The sequence below is a fragment of the Ursus arctos genome, unplaced genomic scaffold (genome assembly GCF_023065955.2).
Source record: "Ursus arctos isolate Adak ecotype North America unplaced genomic scaffold, UrsArc2.0 scaffold_32, whole genome shotgun sequence".
Lineage (NCBI taxonomy): Eukaryota > Metazoa > Chordata > Mammalia > Carnivora > Ursidae > Ursus > Ursus arctos.
The window spans coordinates 2,224,230-2,243,387 of record NW_026623008.1 but is presented as its reverse complement, the minus strand read 5'-3'; the positions used below and the strand labels follow the sequence as shown (position 1 = coordinate 2,243,387).

The 19,158-nt window shown below is 62.0% G+C and overlaps 2 protein-coding genes across 3 annotated transcripts; one reads left to right on the top strand and one right to left on the bottom strand.

The window, feature by feature from the left end:
- The first annotated feature begins 2,077 nt into the window (after positions 1–2,077).
- Positions 2,078–13,200, top strand: LRRC47 (leucine rich repeat containing 47). Its single transcript, XM_026519998.4, has 7 exons — positions 2,078–2,713; positions 7,984–8,442; positions 9,353–9,469; positions 10,164–10,279; positions 10,790–10,892; positions 11,193–11,282; positions 11,412–13,200. Exons 1-7 carry the CDS (start codon positions 2,093–2,095, stop codon positions 11,658–11,660), a joined length of 1,755 nt encoding a protein of 584 aa, XP_026375783.1. The 5' UTR covers positions 2,078–2,092; the 3' UTR covers positions 11,661–13,200.
- On the bottom strand, positions 12,178–18,398 carry SMIM1 (small integral membrane protein 1 (Vel blood group)). Of its 2 annotated transcripts, none has more exons than XM_026520000.3 (4): positions 18,298–18,398; positions 17,905–18,041; positions 16,133–16,252; positions 12,178–15,846 (listed from the first exon to the last, which is right to left on the bottom strand). In XM_026520000.3, exons 3-4 carry the CDS (start codon positions 16,240–16,242, stop codon positions 15,720–15,722), a joined length of 237 nt encoding a protein of 78 aa, XP_026375785.1. In that variant the 5' UTR covers positions 16,243–16,252; positions 17,905–18,041; positions 18,298–18,398; the 3' UTR covers positions 12,178–15,719. The 2 variants fall into 2 exon arrangements, with proteins under 2 accessions (XP_026375785.1, XP_026375786.1); XM_026520001.4 differs by having other exon boundaries at positions 17,905–18,034; positions 18,298–18,388.
- Between the last annotated feature and the right edge of the window lie 760 nt (positions 18,399–19,158).

The following is a 19,158-nucleotide window of genomic DNA, read 5'->3' as shown; positions in this document are numbered from 1 at the left end:
TTTACTCACCTGGGGGAGAGGTCACGCTGCTGCACTTTCTCCACAAGGTCCTCTGTGGCCACCCGCTCGGCTGATAGCTGGCGCGAGGAACTCAAACACCGGCTTCCACGCTTCAGCCTGAGGTCGGTAACTCCACCAGCCGGCATGCCATCAGCCGAGAGGAGGAAGAATGAACCAACACCTATCAAAGACCTCTCACAGGGTGATGCAGAACAGGTCTTAGGGATCCCACTGGCAGCTCTCTTAGCCATCAGGGCTGTAGCCGCTACCACGGCAACCACTGCCACATCTTTGGCTCCCTCCCTCCAAAGGGCACAACAAGTGCATTCATATATGCAAAACACTACAACTGATTTAGAAGAACAGGTCGAAATTAACAAATTTTAGCTAGACTGCTGGCTTTAGAAGCCGCTGTTGTCTGGTTAGGAGAACATCACCAAGCACTCTGGACCAGATCCCAATTAACCTGGGACTCGGAGTTGACATCCTACTGCATTACTTCAATTCCCTACAGCAAGTCTTGGGGGCAACTGAAAATTCATCTTAATTAAGCCTTTTCCTCCTCCTTGAATCTGTCCATTGAAAATCTTTTTTTTTTTTTTCTTTTTTAAAGATTCTATTTGTCAGCGAGAGAGAGAGAGAGTGCGCATGCACAAGCTGGGGGGGTGCAGAAGGAGAAGCAGACTCCCGGCTGAGCAGGGAGCCTGATGCCGGACTCCATCCCAGGACCCTGGGATCATGCCCTGAGCCAAAGGCAGACACTTAACTGACTGAGCCACCCAGGCATCCCTCTCCATTGAAAACCTAAAACTTAGGTTACAAGCACAAATACAGGAACTCCAACAAGAAAGTCAACAAGCTACCATTAATGCTCTCAATTTCATTTCTACCTAGCTCTATCCAAAAAACTGGTTTTCTGAACTCAAACCCCGCTCTTGGTTTCACACGGCTGTACTGCTTATACTGATCTCCTTTCTCTTTACAGTCATCAAGGCAAGCCTCTCCTGCTGTTCCGCCTGGAGGACCCAAAACACACTTGTAGCAACCACGCAGATCCTCGTCACCCCCTTCAATAGCCCACCTACATATCCCACTAAACAAAAAGGGGGGCTGTGGAGTTATTCTTAGAAAGTATATTGTAAACCCTAAGGAGTGAGTGTGGAAGCAGCAGAAAAGTCAGCAGCGTTCCTGGTCTCAGGGTATTGAACGCAATGGCCCGGAAGGAACAGGATCCCACGATCCCCAGGAACAGGGCATAGGTCAGGAGCCAGGAAAGAATGTAACTCCCAGTGCCCCTTCCTGCACCTGGCGATGGCCAGCGCGCACATCCCGCTCCTCCCTTACCCCGTGACAGCCGCTCTGCATGCCTGCGCGTCTGGGAGAGTGCAGGCAGCTCGAGGGCTTCAAGGTATTTGCCCCTTTGTACTCCTGTCCCACGCCTGGAGGCATCTGTCCTTGCTTTTCTGATAAGAACAAATGCTCAGTGCGGAATCCAGCTGGCGCTGCTCTCGCAGACGCGGTCCCGCACGGCGCTCAGATCCTTGTCTGAGAGCTTGATTTCCGTGCGTGACGACATATGTGCTGAAGGGAGGACTATTTTCTCTTAATTTTGTTTAAAGAGAGGGAGGGAGCGAGAATCTCAAGTAGACTCCAAGCCCAGCGTGAAGGACGCAGGGCTCGACCTCATGACCTTGACATCATGACCTGGGCCGAAATGAAGAGTCAGAGGCTTAACGGATGGTCCAAGCCAGCCAGGCGCCCTTGGACTGCTCAGGGTCAGACGCGGGTGGGGTCAGGGGCTCCACTGCTTAGGGTTGGACAGGGTTGGGGGGGCCATCACTGCTCGGGGTCGGACCCGGGGGACGCGCCGCTCCGCTGCCGTGACCCGGTCGGGCGGCGGGTCCCGGGCCCCCGAGCAGCCGCAAAGGCCCGCAGAGTCCTTTCCCGTCAACGAGACACCTCCCGGCCGCTCTTCTCCCAGAGGCGCCCGGGGCTCGTACTGTGTCGCGGGGCCTCCCCTTCCGGCCCGGGCCGGAAGGGGCGCGCCGTGCCCCGGAAGCGCCCCGGGAGCGGCGGCGGAAGTGGCGGCGCGATGGCGGCGGCGGCGGCTCCCGCGCCCGAGGCCTGGCCCGAGCTGGAGCTGGCCGAGCGCGAGCGGCGGCGCGAGCTGCTGCTGACGGGGCCCGGGCTGGAGCAGCGGGTGCGCGCGGCGGGCGGGCGGCTGCCGCCGCGGCTCTTCACGCTGCCGCTGCTGCACTACCTGGAGGTGAGCGGCTGCGGGAGCCTGCGCGAGCCGGGCCCGGGCCTGGCGCAGGGCCTCCCGCAGCTGCACAGCCTCGTGCTGCGGCGCAACGCGCTGGGGCCCGGCCTGAGCCCTGAGCTCGGCCCGCTGCCCGCGCTGCGCGTGCTCGACCTCTCGGGCAACGTGCTGGAGGCGCTGCCGCCGGGCCAGGGCCTGGGCCCCGCCGAGCCGCCGGGCCTCCCGCAGCTGCAGAGCCTCAACCTCAGCGGCAACCGTCTGCGCGAGCTGCCCGCCGACCTGGCGCGCTGCGCCCCGCGCCTGCAGACCCTCAACCTCACGGGCAACCGCCTGGACGCCTTCCCCGCCGAGCTCTTCCGCCCCGGCGCGCTGCCGCTGCTCAGCGAACTGGCGGCCGCGGACAACTGCCTCCGGGAGCTCAGCCCGGACATCGCGCACCTGGCGTCGCTCAAGGTCAGCGGGGAGCGGCGGGGCGGGGCGGAGCCCTGGAGGCGCGGCGGGGATGGACCTGCTCCCGGAGCCGGGCCGCACTCCCATGCCGGGGCCTCCAGCCTCGCGGGCCTGGCTCCACTGGCGCCGCCCTCTGCGACCCGCTGTTGGGGAGTTGTTGGCAATCTCGGCTCCCGTCCCAGGTCGGGAGAAGGTCAGCAGTACGGCCCCATGTCTAAGTGTCTCTAGCTCCAAACATTTGTGATTCCGTGACCGTGGTGGGTGGGGAGGCGGCCCCGGGCAAGGCTCGGAGATGTGAAGTAACGGGAATTCCCATAGTGCAGCTCCCTGTGATTTCATGTAAGGTATTTCCTTCAGCCCTGACGACTGCCTTCCAAGGGAAGAGATTGTTACTCCTGTTTTACAGAGGCCGGAAGGGGTTGTTCAGAGTCAGCAACAAATACTTTGGGTTTTCCTCTAGACTCCCTTGTCCAGGAGCTGCTTACTGACCCCTCCCCAGGCCCCAGCAAAATACTAGGCGGACAGGTGTCCATTAGGCCTGCGGGGTGTAGTGGGGAGGATGGAAGTTGCCCGGCCACACCTATATCCAGTCCAGAAGCTCCTGTGCAGCCCTGTTTCCCCTGTGTCTTCCCATTTCATCCTTAAAAAGGCAGACTTGTATTTCTTCTTCCTCCTACTTTCATCCTTTAATGCAGATTTTCTTAAGCAATAACATATGTCTACGCTTTAACAGCTGGTCTATTTCAGCAGGAGTTACTCTTAAGATACTGTCAACTGATCTTACAAATGTGTGTATATGTCTGTATACATATCTAAGTCCGTGTCCGCTTGGGTGTATGGACGTGTGTGTGTTTGTAGTTGAGAGAGTGCCACGTGCTTGCTGGCCTTTGCAGAGCGAGGCTGTGGGGGTGACTCCCGGGTCACTGTGGTCATCCAGGGCTGGAGGCTTCGCTTTGTGGCTGCGGTGTGACAGACCACGTACAACACGGTTCACTCCATCTTCCCATCTGTCAGATTTCGGTTTTCCGGAAGGTCAGCATACCGGATGCGCAGCTGAGTACAGGCCATGTGAGTGCAGTCAGTTCTCCTTCCTTCAGATCCAGAATGGCTTCCCGGTGGTCAGGTCTGCTCTGAATGTCTGTACTCGTGTGCGGCACCCACCAGTGACATCCGTGGCTTCCGTTGTGTCTGGACACCATCGTTCAGGGCATGTGTCCTCTGCCAACCCCTCCCCCCGCCATTGCTAGGCTTCTGTCGATCTCTTCCAGCTGAAGAGGGCTGTGCGTGTCGCGGAGGGTGTTTTGCCAGAGCTAGTTGGAATCCCTTTTGGACTTAGATGTCCTCCGGGGGCCTTTCTAAGATGATGTCTCGGTGAGCAGTTGCTGCACGCATGCCGGGGTTGTGCGTCCAGATGTCCCTGCTGGTGCTGCGGGAATGCAGCTGGGGTGCAGGAGACTGAGCTCGGAGGCAGAAGTGTGGGCGCTCCCAGCATCTCGTGGCCATGCCGCTGGTTCCTGCACTGTGTCTTTGCCTGTGAGAGGCTTGTGGGGACGCCACAGGGCCGTGAACAGGGAGGTTGCGGTACTGCGCGGGCCGTCCGCCACTGCAAGACCAGGCCAAATCCTTGCGCCAGAACAGCCAACAGTTGCTCTATGTGTGACGGTCTCCGCCGGGGCTGGCGCAGCTGAGCGCCGCTCTGCTCGCTGGCTCACGGTCATGAGTGCCTGCGCTCAGCTGGCCGTGAGCTCAGGGCTGGGCCCAGCTGGAACGCTGTGATGGCTGCTCTGTCTCCAGGATGTCCTGGCGCCGCTCTCTGCCCCGCAGGCTAGTCCACTTCTTACGTGGCAGCTCAGGGCTCCTGGGAGCACCACTTCGAGAGGACTCCTTGAGGAGGAGGCTCGGAGCTGGTAGCCTGGCACTCCCACTGCACCTGGCAGATGAAACGAGTGAAGGCCCGTTACGTTCCTGGGGAGACTTCACCCAGGATGTAAATTCCTGGAGGCACCGGTTCCCTAGGAGCCACCGGAGAAGCCACAGACAGGCCTCTGCTTGTCGCCTCCCTCACTTCCTGAGGGGGGAGACAAGTGCCTCGGTGCGCCCTCCCCCAGGGAGCTGTCCCAGGCGGTGGCCCCAGACTCAGACCCGACTGCCCTGAAGGCCTGGCCCTCTTCCCCACTCTGGCCACCAGTGACAAAGGAGCCCAAGAGATGGCTGAGTCCTCACCGGCTGGTTAACGGCCTGTATTGAGCCCGGTTCCATCGCTATCCTGGTGTCTGGCCATTCAGCTTGGCTCCCCACAGGGGGCCTCGGAGCATCTGGAGGGGTTTCTCCCTGGGGGCATCTGTCCTTGCACTGGGGTTCTGTCACCTGTGGGGCCCAGCTGCCAAGGCAGTGGTGCACCAAGCCTGGCGGCCCCTCACGTCACTCCTGCCTGCGTCACAGGTGACTGACCCCAGCCTGGGCTCTACCCAGCCAGGGCTGACGGGGACAGGCGGGACACATGTCCCCAGGGTTTCCCCACCCCTTGCCCTTGCAGGTGCCCGCCCCCATTGGGGCCACCCAGGTCACTCACGTGGGAGTCCCCACGGAGAGGTTAAACTCGGAATGTGAAACTCTGCCCGGCGCGCAGACACACCGCAGTATAGAAGCCGTTCCTCCGTCTTCGTGTCTTCCCCAGTGGCTGCGGAGGTGACAGCCGGCTCGGTGCCTGGGCGGGGTCCAGGTACCCTCGGGCTGGCATGCCCGCAGGAATGAAGACAGTCCCTAGCGTCCCTCCAGAAGTGGCGTATGAGTGTCAGGTTGGCACAGCCAGGGATTTAGGAGCCCTTCCCCGGCAGCATGGCCCTGCAGCGGTGATGTTCGCAGAGGCGCTCAGCAGCCCAGGCCAGGTCAGCCGTCTGTGTGACCTGCAGGAAGGGAGCAGACGGTGTCTCGGCGTGTTGGCTCCAGGCAACAGGCAGGTTTCGGGGCACCAGTCCACGTGCAGTTCATTCCACTCTGCGTTTCGTACCCTTCGGGGGCACGCACCGTCCAAACTTGGCCTCCTGCCCTCCTGCACTGTTGCCTGTCGTCTCCGGGCACCTCCTGGGGCTCCCTTGTTCCCTTAGTGTTCCTTTTCTAGGCGTGAAACCCTCCTGAGTCTGCTGCTCTTACCTGCTGGTGTCCACGTTTCTGCAGGGCCCCCAACCTCCAGAACCCTGATCTGCCGACCCCCCTCCCTGTCCACATTCCCACAGGGTCCCGCACAGGGCCTGAGCTGCTCTCTGGGCCCTGACTGCCTCCCCTGCCTACTACTCTGAGATATCCACGATTTGCTCATCCTTGCACCTGAAAGAAGCCCCCCACCCAGGACTCTCGTGCCGTTGGCCCCTGTAGTGGGGGCGGCAGCCAGTGAGGTGCAGCCCCCCAGTCTCCCCTCCTTGCCGACTCTTCTCTGCTGCCAGCACATGGCGTCCACCTGGCTGGCCCGTTTCATGCAGCAGTGAGGGTGCCCCTGACGGAGTCCTCAGGCTGGCCAGAGCCCTTCAGACAGTGTGGCGGACCCCAGAGCTGTGTGTGCGGGTGGAGCTAGTACAGGCTACCCCAAACCTGACCTCAGAACACCAGCCCCTCGCTGCTGCTCACAAGCCTCCGGGTGGTGGGGACCTGGAAGGGCCCGATAGAGTCCACCTACCCCACCCTTCCCGGTCCTGCTGCAGCGAGGAGAAAGGCCCGGTGAGGCACAAAGTGGCCACAGCTGTAGGAAATAGCATTGCCCACAGCCCCTCGGGGCCACTTGGCCCCCCAAGGGTGACTGATGGCCAGGTCTGGCTTACGTCCGTCCATCCTCCCTCCCTCCCTCCCGGTCCTGAGTGCGGAGTGGAAGGCTGTTCTAGTCGCTCTCTCTCTCTGAGCTCTGGTACAGCCTTTAGAGGCTTCTCAGTGACACCCGCCCGGCATTCGCTCAGCTGTGACAGCCCTTCTGTGCACTGGCTCTCCCGGCTTCTCAGCAGCCGCAGGATAGCCTCGTTCATAACTGGGGGCTGGCTTGTCCTTGCTACCAGCCAAAGCAGACAGCGTCTTCTGGATCCTCAGAGCCCCTGCTCCCTTTTCAGCTCGTGATAAAGTCCGTCACCAGCTTTGTTGGGGCCTGTTACATCCCAGTCAGGGCTGGGACTGGTGCCAGCCTAGCCACCAAGTGTGAGCACTTGCTGGGGCAGGGGGGCTGCCCGCCAGCATTGCTTTGACTCTAGGCACCGTCCAGACAGGCCCCCTCTGCTCCAGAGCTCTCCCCAAGCCACTGCCCCTTGCCACCTCACTTTCCAAACACTGGTCCCCTGTGCTCATGCCAACTGACCAGATAACAGGTTTCTCCCAAGGCTGCCCCGTCTGGTCTCAGCCGTGCCGAGCAGGGCAGTCCTGAGCTTCCCAGTGGCCCGGGAGGAGAACGTGATAGAGGCAGTCCATGTACAGTCCCAGTGCTGCCTGGGCCAGGACCGCCACTGGCACGGTCACGCTGGGAAAAGATGGGGCGGCGGCTGGCCTCTTCCCGGGGGGGCCAGTCCCCACCACAGCAGCAGAAGGGGAAGCAGAGGACCTGCCGCAGACCCACCTACTAGAAGACAGCTCCGTTAGTGTCCCTGCTGTGGGCGGGATGACCCCGCAAGGTGGCTGTTTTGATGGTTTCCCTCATTTCGGGGATACTGATGCCAGCCATGCGTTTTTGTCCAAGCCCAGTCATTAACAGTGATGGAAGGTTCTTCTGCATGGGCCAAAGGGCTTCACGAGCCGCCTTGTGGCGCTGACAGCTGTGGCACTAAACCCTTCCTGGGTCAGGATGGGAGGCCGAGAGCCCAGGCCAGCATCCTTGCACGCGGGTGGAGCTGAGGTCTCTGCTCCAATTTGTTGCTGGGGACTTCGTATTGCTATATGAAGAGTAGTGCTTGTTACTCATGCTGTGCTCTTTGTAACCCCTTTAATTTAAAAAGTGTGAGCACCATTTTGTGGGGAACCTCTCATCTCAAGTACTTACCTGTTCATGACCACACGTTCCCCTTTCTCTGTCACCTTCGTCCATCAGGATAGTTGTCGCCACGAGGAGCCTTGCAGGGGAGCAGGAAGAGGAAGACGAGCGTTCCCCGCGGTGGGGTGGGGGTTGCTGGCAGCCATCACCGTCGGCTGCGTGGTCGTGGTAGCAGGTGTCAGTCTGGGCGCAGAGCTGGGGACAGGCCATGTGGGGTGGGGCAGTGCTCGGGAGGCGGTGTGTGACCGCAGGCCCTCCGTCTTCCTCCCAGACACTGGACCTCTCCAACAACCAGCTCAGTGAGGTCCCGGCGGAGCTGGCCGACTGCCCCAAGCTCAAGGAGGTCAACTTCCGGGGGAACAAGTTGACGGACCGGCGGCTGGAGAAGATGGTCCACGGCTGCCAGACCAAGTCCATCCTGGAGTACCTGCGCAGTGGAGGCCGCGGTGGTGGGCGGGGCAAGGGCAGGGCGGATGGCCAGGACAAGGACGAGGCCCGCAGGAGGCGGCGCGACAGGCGGAGGAGGGAGAGTGGTGAGGGGGAGGAGGACGAGGAGGACACCACCCGCAGGCTGCTGCTCCGGATCCTGCACGTGTCCGAGAACCCCGCCCCGCTGACCGTGCAGGTCAGCCCCACGGTCAAGGATGTCCGGCCGTTCATCGTGGGGGCCGTCGTGAGAGGCATGGACCTGCAGCCTGGGAACGCGCTCCGACGGTTCCTCACCTCCCAGGTGGGTGCATGCGGCCTGGTGTCGCAGTGTGTGTGCACAGAGCAGGTCAGACCTGGGCCTCGGTACCGGGGCTGCCTGTGGGGGTGGGCGCCGTCTGCTCGTCCACAGAGACCGTTGCAGTCCTGCTCGTTTCTGAAGTCAGCTTTGTTACAGTGGGAGATCGACGTTTCCCCGAGTTTCTGATGGCTTGGGGGATTTTCTGATTTCTGTAATAGTATGAAAATCGTCAGCTCTTGCCAGCTGTTGTCACGGTAGAGGAACGTCCTGATTTGTTTTTCTGTGCAGTCTGCCCAGCTTTTAAAGTAGAAGCCACATCTTTGATGTTTGCAGACCCCCCACCATGGCCCTGTGGGGACGACGCAGCTTTCCCGAAGTCCGTGTCTTGTGTGCTCCCAGCCAGGAGTTTAGAACTCAAACATGAGTGTTTTCGAAGAAAAACGTGCTGGGGATATTTTTCTTTTTAAGTCCTATTTTTGTTTATTCAGTCATAAATTTTAGTTCAGGAAGGGTTCTTTGAAGTCTCAGATCCTCTGTTACAGAAAGAAGAAATTCTGGGGCACCTGGGTGGCTCAGTCGTTAAGCATCTGCCTTTGGCTCAGGGCGTGATCCCAGGATTCTGGGATCGAGCCCCACATCGGGCTCCCTGCTCTGCTGGAAGCCTGCTTCTTCCTCTCCCACTCCCCTTGCTTGTGTTCCTGCTCTCGCTGGCTGTCTCTCTGTCAAATAAATAAATAAAATCTTTAAAAAAAAAAAAAAAGAAGAAATTCTACCCCTGAACAAATAAGAGCGTTTTCCAGTGACCATTCCACAGGATGCATTTGGGGCAGGGAGGCCGCGGGAGCAGGCAGAGGGGCATGGCGCGGGGTGGCCAGGGCGCTTGGGTGCTGAGCTCCGCGGGTCTTGGTTACAGACGAAGCTCCATGAGGACATCTGTGAGAAGAGAACGGCAGCCACCATCGCGACCCACGACCTCCGGGCCGTGCGCGGGCCCCTGCTCTACACCACCCGCCCGCCGCAGGACCTCAAGGTGACGTCACATGCCCCTCTCCCCGTTTGCTCCTGTTCCTTTTGCGGTTTTCAGTGACCCGCACGCACTAGTGAGGGCGCACCTGCGCTCTGGGACAGCATCTGACGCTGCCCGGCGAGTACAGCAAGTTGTGCCCGGGCCGTGTGGACGGTTGTGAAAGTAAACTCATCAGAGTAGGGAGTGACTTCCAAGTGGTTTCCCTCATTTGCTCAGCTTTCACCAAACACTGTGGTTTATGTCCCGATTGCAAAACCCGTCCTTTGGAGTTGACTCGCGTGAACTTGGTTCATCGAAGTCCCACCACGGTCTGTTACTCCCTGTGGTGCACCGGGGTCCCCAGCGGCTGCCTTGCGGTCCTGGTGCCCAGCTGCACGCCTGGCTTGACGGGCCGCGGGCCCTGCCCCTCCCCCTTCGGCCCTCTAGGGGCCACAGGCCTGGGAGATGCCATTGCATGGGGCAGGTTGAAGGTTAAGCTTGGCTTCGAGAGGACGGGTGTGTGTGGCTGTCAGGTCCCTGAAGGGCCTCTGTGGCCCCCTCGTGCTCACGCCACCATCCCAGGGAGAATGGAGGGCAGAGCCGAGAGGAGACGCTGTGCCGATGGCCACATGAGCGGAGGCCCGGTGTCGTGTGGTGGCCTTGGCTCTAAGGGGAGCTTGTTTCCATCCGAGCTCACCACCGGGTGTTCACCCCACAGATCGTCCCCTTGGGGCGCAAAGAAGTCAAGGCCAAGGACCTGGTGCGGCAATTACAGCTGGAGGCCGAGGAGCACAGGAAGCAGAAGAAGAGGCAGAACGTGTCGGGCCTGCACAGGTGGGCAGGCCTCCCCTGCGGGCGCCGCACCCACCCTGCCGGGCGCACCTCGGCCTCCACTTCACTCACGCGCTGCCGTAACTTGAGACTTTTCCTCACGGGTGTTAAATCTCCCACACTTCATCCCTGTGCTGTTAGGGATTCTTGCGTGAGGTACAAGGAGCCGCCTCTTCTCGGTGGAGCCGGGGCTCGGACGCTGCTTTGGGGAGAACAGGCTTCCTTGGGCACGCAGGCCCTTCTGGAGTGACGGGTCCTCCTGCACGGGGGCAGAGGAGGGCAATGTGGTCACAGCCATCACGCCCACGGCATTTTGTCCACACCACCAGCGGCTCGAGTTGGGGTATGGGCGGCCCGCTGCACTAGGCCTGCGTGAGCACGGGCTCTCGCACGTCTTCTTCCCAAGCTCCGAGACGCCCTGACCTTACACTGACTTGCTCAAGAGCTTACGTTTGTCCGGCATGACCCGTAGGCGTGCGTCCCCATGGCCTCCCCTGTGTTTCTCCCCCACAGATATCTGCACTTACTGGACGGGAAGGAGAGTTACCCCTGCCTCGTGGATGCGGATGGTGACGTGATCTCTTTCCCACCGATAACCAACAGCGAGAAGACGAAGGTAGGGCAGGGCCTGTGTGTGTCCGTGTGTCTGGGGCCGCTCCACCGTGACATCCTGTCTGCACGCCAGACCGTGCAGGCCCCGAGCCCACGCCGCTCAGAGGCCCCGTCTCCAGAGCCTGTGTCCCTGTCACATGCGGGGCGGCACCAAGCGTCACCGTGTGTGCGTCCCTGCCTCTGCCTGGGAACGGGACAGTCCTGGTTTTCGTGGCACCATTGTTTCTGGGTTTTTCCTCAGAGCGCCTGCTGATGTCTCTGGTAACTTTATTCTTCTCTGACACCCCTCTGATTTCTTTTTAAGATTAAGAAAACAACTTCTGATCTGTTTTTGGAAGTAACAAGTGCTACGAGTCTGCAGACCTGTAAAGAGATCATGGACGCCCTCGTGCTGGTGAGTCCGTCCTGTTGCCCAGTCGGCACTCTGGCCATGAAGGACGGATGGCGCGCCCCCCATCTTCCTGCTGCCCCTCACGCACAGGGCTGCCCCAGTCACCCCTAAAATGGTATTTTTCCTTTGCAGAAGATGGCAGAAATCAACAAGTACACGCTAGAAAATAAAGAGGACGGATCCCTTTCAGATCCCGAAGCTGACGTGGTCCCTGGACAGCCTCCGGGTCCCAACGCGAGCCCAAGTGCCGAGAAGGCCGGGAGCACCCCGCTGGTGGTGGAGCAGGTCCGGGTGCTGGACGAGGACGGGCACCTGAAGGTGGTGTACCCCTCCAAGACGGACCTGGGCCTCACCGCTCCCCACGTGACCGTGATCCGCTGAGCCCCGGCCGCGGCATGCCCGCCAGCTCCGCCACGCAGGTCCTCAGTTGTGCCTGTTGTACTGACGTTAAGTTATTCGTTACGTTCTCACCCCGGTGGTTTTTGAGATCCATGCGTTCTGTTCGGTTGTCCAGACGGTTCTGTCCTGTTGCGGAGACGCCCCATTGTCAGGGGCTTGAATCGTTTTGCCTTTCCAGCGCTGAACTGTTTTATTAACGCTTTTTACGAAATTACTCAAATCCTGGAATTCACTGTTCAGAATGTTCTGAAATCATGTGAACACAGCAAACACCTTTGTTCAGGGGGAAAAAAAGACTCTGATGGGTTTGGATATTCAACTCTAAACTGGGAAGCCAAGCGACGGCGTTTCCGGGAGCTGCACCATTATTTTTCTACGATTCAGCAGCTTTGCGAGCTGCTCCCAACCAGCGGCGCGGCCTCGACTTGGGAGTGACATCCTGTTCCTAGCTTGCCCCAGATTGTCCTCTTTTTATGAAAAAAATATTTTTAAGGTGATCTCAGAATTGGCAAAAGCATTTTATTCTTAATATTGTGGTTGCATGTGTTAGGGTAGAGCCGCTGAGTCCCCTCGTGCGGCCGCGGAGGGAGGAGCAGACGTCAGAACGCGCAGCTCGGGGCTCGCACGCGGCTCCCTGTCACAGAATCGGCTTCCGCGGACGGGCAGGACCCTTCTGCTGTCAACGAGCTAGAGGACAGACCGCGGCGGGGGGTGGGGTGGCCGCGGGAGGCCAAGTCTGAAGTCAGCAACAGCCACAGAGCGGGGCCAGGCGAACAGTTCTTCAGCATTTTGTGTTTCCGGTTATGTCCAGGTTTGAATGTCTCGGGCCCTAGACCGGCTGTGTGAGTGTGTGTGTGTTTCTGTGCACAAGTACACTTGCACACACACCCCCCCGAGAGCCGCAGACACGGGCCAGCCACGAGGTGGGTAGGTGGTTTTGACTGACCTCCCTGCTTCGTGATCTGGCTGGGTTACGAGACACTGACTCACTGGCTTTTGGTCTTTAGTGACCTCATCTGTGTCATGTTCTGTGGCCTGCGAGACACAGTGTGTGTGTTCTGACTTGGGGAGCATTTGCAAGAGGCCCACTGAGCCCATGCGTTTAGCCATCGGAACCAGCTCACGAAGCCACGTGGTTCTCCCAGAGCTCGGCCTGCCCGCGCCGTAGGACCCAGCTCGGCTGCCTTGAGACCCCGACCCGGCTCTAGACGCCTCTTGGCCTTCCCTTCTTCGGTCCCTAGACGCAGCTGGGCTGAAGGAGGTGTGGTGGAGGGTGGCTTTTCCTTGTTCTGTTAGCCCTGGGCACTTCGGGCAGCAACCGCTGCGGGTGCCGTGGCTGGTGTGGGTCTGCAGCTGGGGGGGTGGGGGGCACATCCTGTCAGCTGGGACCTCACTGACGTGGACAGCTGCCGGCCTGTTGCCCTTCTGACGCAGCTCAACCCCATGTGAGGTCACCACCGGAAGCTGGACATCCTTCCTCTTGCCGGTCCGGCCCTCTTACAATAAATGTCATTTAATAACATTTCGGCTCCTCCCCAGTGAATCCTTTCTTGCCAGTATTTTGGGGTAGTGTCTGTGGGGAAACAGGATCCGAATGCCCCCTGTCCCAGCCCAGATCTTGCCAGCAAAAAGCAGGAGGCACTTAACTATCACACAGGCTCTGCCCCTCTGGGCCTGGAGTGGGGGGTGGACCCCCTCCCAGGGGCACCTGCCCCCAGCAGCTCTCATTCCTGAGTCTTACGTGGAGGGGAGACTGCCTGACAACTCAGCGGGGTGCTGTCCCCCTTCCTGGCCAGGGTCTGGGGGGGCCACATCTGGCAGAGACAGCTCACAAGGAGGTGGCCTGTGTCCCCAGGGCCTGGCTGCAACCTCTCGCGCAGAGGCCGGGCTGCTGGCAGAGCCCACGGAAGGGGACGTGCACGTCCACCAGGGAGTGGGCTGGTGCACCCCGCTCTCCGTCCCGAGGCTTGCTGGGCCTCAGAGCGCGCAGAGCACGAAGGCCAGATCCAGATGGCTTTTGTCATCTGCTGTTGCCCATGGGGTTCCCCCCAACCCAGGGAGGAGGTACTTGTGAGGACCCGCGGGGACCACTGGGCAGTGCTGGGCTGAGCTGGGGAGGCTCTGAGGACTGGTTCCCCACAGTGCCCCTCACGCGTGGACCACACCTGCTTGCTGCCCCCCACCCCGCTCTGTCCCCCCTCCTTGCTGGGCTCTGGCCTTGCCCCCAGCCCCTTCATCTGACCTGACCCAGGGGCTCTCAGGCAGTGGGACCCTGAAGCCTGCAAGGCGTTTGGGAAGTGAGGGGGGGCCAGAATGGCCTGAGAGAGGCCGGTGGTGGGCAGGCAGCCGCCAGGGGCCCTCCTCTCTTCTGTCCAGCTCCCTGGCCCGGCTTTCGGCAAGGGCTGCACCCAGTCTTGGGGAGACCCAGCCCCTGCACCTCAGCAGCAGACTGCCCTCGTCCTACAGCCCATGGAGGCCACGCAGCCCAGCTGTGCCCCCTCACCCAGTGCCCACCCTGTGGTGGCTCCAGCAGGGGCACCAGGGGAAGGCCGGCCAGATGGGGGTCGGCTGGTACCCCTCCCTCCTCGAGTGTGGCCAGACGGGCTGGGAGGCGGGGCCGCCTTAGAGACAGGTGCCGAGGCCCAGATGAGGGCTGGCTGGATGAGGCTCTGCCGATGCCCCTTACCCACCTTCCCTTGTCCCCACCCCACAGCAGACCCCCCATCACTGCTTGGAGACCCTAGCCCAGGCCTGCCCCCCCCCCGGCGCCACTCCCTCCTTGTGGGCAGAGCAGGGACCACCTGGGTGGTGCAGCTGTCCCCAACAGGCCAGTCTTAGGGGGTCTCTGCCCTTCCCTGCCAGCTTGGCCTCCGACACGCAGGTTTGCCATGTGACCTCCAGTCTCAGGCCCCACGAGGACAGGGACCATCCCTCACCTCCCACCCTCAGTCCTTGGGGAAAAAGCACTCTGCTAAGGTGTTTCTGGCAAGGGCCTGTGGGGCCTGAGATGTGCGCTTGTAGTCAGGTGGGGGTGAACACAGGGCCCCGGAGGGCACCTCCTGGGAACAAGGCAGGGGGACAGGACTGAACCCCTGAGCCGAGAGGCCTTGTATGTGTTCAGTAGGGTGAGGCAGGAACAGGTCCCACTCGCGGCCAGTCCTCGGGCCTGCCCCCAGGGGCTCACTTCCCACAAGAGAGTCCAGCCAGGCAAAGACACATTCCAAGGCCCAGAGCCAAGTGGGAGGGAGGACAGGCCCTTCCCACAAGCCTCCCAGTGTTGTCGAAATGCCCTCCAGCTGGCCTCACCTGGCAGGCACCTGGGGGCTGGTGGAAGAGGCCCTCACCCATCCTTCATTCAACAGACTTTTAATGGCTGCCTTGGCACAAAGGCTCCCACAGGGCACAGGGGGGGAGGCATCTTCCCACTGGATCTGCTCCCTCGAGGGAGCCAGCCCAGTCCACTACAGGGAGGACTAGGTGGTGGGTTCCAGACAAGGGCGGAGGCCCCACTGCCCACCCTGCCCAGGACTGACTTCCAGGATGGGGTCTTGGCCCTGGGAGGGTGGGCAGAGGGACACACATGACCCCTTCAGAGCCACCCTTGCAAAGAAGAGTCAGAGGACCGAGAGAGGGCAGGGGACCACCCAGGGCCACACAGCCCCACAACGTCCGCTCAGGGAGGACCCCTCCCTGGAGCTGCCAGGCCTGGACCCTCGGCAGGGGCTCTGGGGGCGTGTCCTACAGTCTCAGCTCAAACTGGCCCATGTCTCTGGGCCATGTGGTCTTGGGCTGGCCACCCACGCCAGGCACATGCACCTGTGTCCCTGTGTGCCCACGTGCCAGCCAGGGACCTCTGCACCCTGGGTCTGTGTGTGTGTCGGGGGCAGGGGCACGAGTCTGTGCAGAGAGAAAAGTCTTCTGTATACGCGATCATGTATATAGGGTTCTGTGTATACAAGGACATTCTGGTGTACGGGACGCCCGCCGAGCCCACGTCCCCACGCACGGGCATCCAGTCCCGAGCACGCGTGCTGGGTAGCCTTATTTGCACTTGTGCACGTAGTAACCAGTGAGATAGCCAAGGATGAAGACGACCCAGAAGAGGGCCACTCCACCCAGCACCTTCATGGCGATGCCCAGCTTGCCCGAGCACAGCTTCCGGGAGACCCTAGGGAGAGAAGCCCCCGCACATGAGCCCCTGAGTGGACTGGGGGGCTAGGCTGGAGGGGAGTGGGCCCTGGGGCAGGTGGACCCCGAAGAAGGGTGGCCTGTACGCTCTGCTGACTCAGGAGATAGGAGGGAGCCCAGCAAGGGAAGCCGCACATGGAGGTGCAGGGCCCAGGTTAGCTGGGACTGCTGGGGCTGGGGTGGGGGGCCTGCAGCGTGGAAGCCGCCAGAAGGGACATGGAGGTGGAAGGCTCCCCCTGCTGGCCTGTGGGCCTCCGGGCCCTCACCTCTGCCAGCTCCAGGCCTCCTCTATGCCGGACCCAGCCACCACGTGGACTTCATCCCGGCTGCGGTCATCCCACCTGCTGTACTGGACTCCGCTCTCCTGGGTCTGCATGCTGCGGGGGCTACAGAGAGGGGCAGAAGGTGAGCTGAGGCACTCTCGGGTGGGGAGACCGAGGTCCGGCGTGCAGGGCCCTGACTCCGGTGAGGGCAGTGACCGGGGCTCCATGTGGGGCTGCATTTAAGGCCAGGGTCTGCCTGGGGGTACAGGCAGGAGTGGGGAGGCACAACGGTGGGCTGTCTCCTTCCCCCGAATCTTCTTACCTGGCTTACCAGGGGACCAGGACACCAAGTGGTCAAGCCACTTGCCCAGGGTCACATGGGAGGAGGGAAAGCAGGAATTCCAACCCAGGGAGGCTGGAAACCCTTCCCTCAGGAATGTGAGAGGCTGTCTCCACCCAGCCCAGACCCGGGGGGGGGGGGGGGGGGGAGGCGGGGCACCCTGGAGGATACCGTGGGTCCTTGACCTGATAACTGCCGTCCTTCCCTCCCTATTCCTGACAGGCCCCAGAGCGTCTCCAGAGGCTGGGAGGGGAAGGGATGGGGCTGCAGCTGGTACCGCCGTCTGGCCGGTCAGGGGAGACCTGGAGCCCAGAGCAGCGCCGGCAGCTGTGTCCTGCGTCCTCCGGCCTGTCCGGAGTTGCAGCCCCTCCCCTCCACCCCGCGTGCGGGAGAAGCCGGAGCCTGGGGGCACCTGGGCCTGCGGGGAGTCCAGGGGCTGGAGATGCAGGGGCCTCTCTTCTAGGGACCCCCTCCCACAGAATCCTGGAGAGAGGCTTAAAGGCACAGCAGGCCACTGAATGGCAAGAGCCAACCCAGAAACTCAGGAGACCTGGCAGTTCGTCAACTCCTGACATGCCTCTGTGTCCACCCTTTCCCCAGTCCCAGGCCAGGGAGGAGGAAGGAAGGGAGCTTGTCTCCGAGCCACAAGGCCTGCCTCCCAGGTGGGAGCACCTGCTTTGTAGGGGCCGCTCAGATCAGCGGCCATTCTCAGGCCCAAGGGAGGCCAAGCATCTGCAGCGTGTGGGCTGCGCTTTCCCAGGTGTGTCTGGGAAAGTGGCTCTGGGCCCACTCTGCTAGCGGTCTCCCTCACGGCCACCCCTGCCGCCTGGGGGCAGAATCCCCACTCTGTTCCAGGCAGCAACGTGCCACCCCAAATGACAGCCAGGGGCTAAGACAAGCTTAATACCCTGGCCCTGCCTTCCCATGTCACCCGGATGAGGGCAAAGTGCTGGGGTGTAGCAGGAGCTGGGCTTTCTTGCTTTCACCAAAGAAAGCAGCCATTTCTTCCTTCCCGCCCTGGCACGGTGGCTGGAGCTGCAGCAGGCACCTTGCAGCCCGGATATCCAGGCAACACCTGCCCTCATCGTGTGCGGTCTCCAAATCCACACCAATGACCCACCCCTGGGCTTGCTGGTGAGAAGAGTGAAGCCCCACCTGTTCAAGCCTGGGTTCCTGACGTGCGCAGCGGAAAGCATTCCTAACTGATGGAAACTAGACTTTGGCTCTCAAGTCCTCTTGGTTGGACAAAGCCACTAGAAGCGCCTAGACCCTGACAGCCTCACTCTCCAACCCCCCCACTGCAGGGTCACGCCCTGTAGCAGGAGCCGGGCTGTGCCGCCTGGAGACACTCGCCAAGCTAGGGACCCTCTGGGGTACGACCGCATACCTTAGACCCCTTCGCCCCCACAGCACCTCCTGGGAGCCCACAACTTACAAAGGTGGAGTCCTGGCGTGGGGGCCTGGACTCTGGCGCCCAGGAAAGTGGTCAGGTGGTCGAGCCCAGCCAGTGGATCTCGCCCGCCTCCTCCCAGGCCGCAGGTCAAGGTCCGCGGTGCAGCCGATGCCTGCAACCTCAAAACAAAAACAAAACAAAACAAACAAAAAAAAAAAACACAGAAAATAAAGAAAAGGTGAAGAGGAGCGGCCGTGCGAGGAGCGGGTAGGGGAACGGAGCCCTGGGGTGTCCCCGAGCGGCCAGCAGGAGCCGCCCGGCCGCGGGGAGGCCCAGGGGCGCTCGGCCGGCTCAGCCCTCCCCCGCCGCCCACCCCGCAGCCCCGGGACTCCCGGGAGGCCGCTCGCAGGCCAGGAAGGCCGCGGCCAGGCCCACCTCCTCCGTCCGCCTGCACGAGGAAGCTGCCCCCCGACGCGCGTCCCACCCGCGCCTCTGCCTCCTGCCCTCCGCGCCGCGCAGACGTGTCCCGGCCGGGAGGGGCGGGGCCTCGGAGGGGCGGGGCGGCCTGGGGGCGGGGCAGGGGGCTAAGCCGGCACGGGGGCGCCGAGCCCAGGCCCCAGGTGATCCGGACCGTGCCTCCTGAGGGCGTGCGTGCCGCAGAGAGAGGGACTGCAGAAGAATGAGGGGGCTGCTGGGGAGAGGGGGCAGCAGAAGATAGGGGGCCACAGGGGAGAGGGTGCCGAACGGGCGAGGGGTCGGCAGAGGCGAACCGCCCCCCCCCGGCGAGGGTCTGCAAGGGAGAGGGGCCGACAGAGGAGAGGGGGATTCCCGGGCGAGGGGTGCCGGGGCGGGGGGGGGGGGCGGGAGGGAGGGGGCTGCAGCGGAGAGAGGGCCGCCGGGGAGAGAGGGCCACAAGGGAGAGGGTGCCTCAGGGGCGAGGGGTAGGCAGAGGCGAGCCAGCTCCCCCCGCCCCCGGCGAGGGTCTGCAGGGGAGAGGGGCTGCCCAGGCAGCAGGGCCCTCAGGGGTCCCAGGGGTGAGGGGGTCGGGTCCACCCCCAGACCGCGCAGGTGCGGAGCTCTGGTGCAGAAGCTTGCCCTGGAGCCTCCAGGCGCTCCTGAGTCTGATCCGACTGGCGAGGCGGCCCAGCCGGGGCGCCCCGGGGGAGCCGACGTGGAGTTCCCAGCTCCGTTCCTCCAGCTCCCGCACTGGGCCCGCGGCGAGCGCAAAGCAGGGAAGGCCGGCGGCGTGCACAGGTGGGTGGGTGGAGGTCGAGGACAAGACGCGACGCCGCGGAC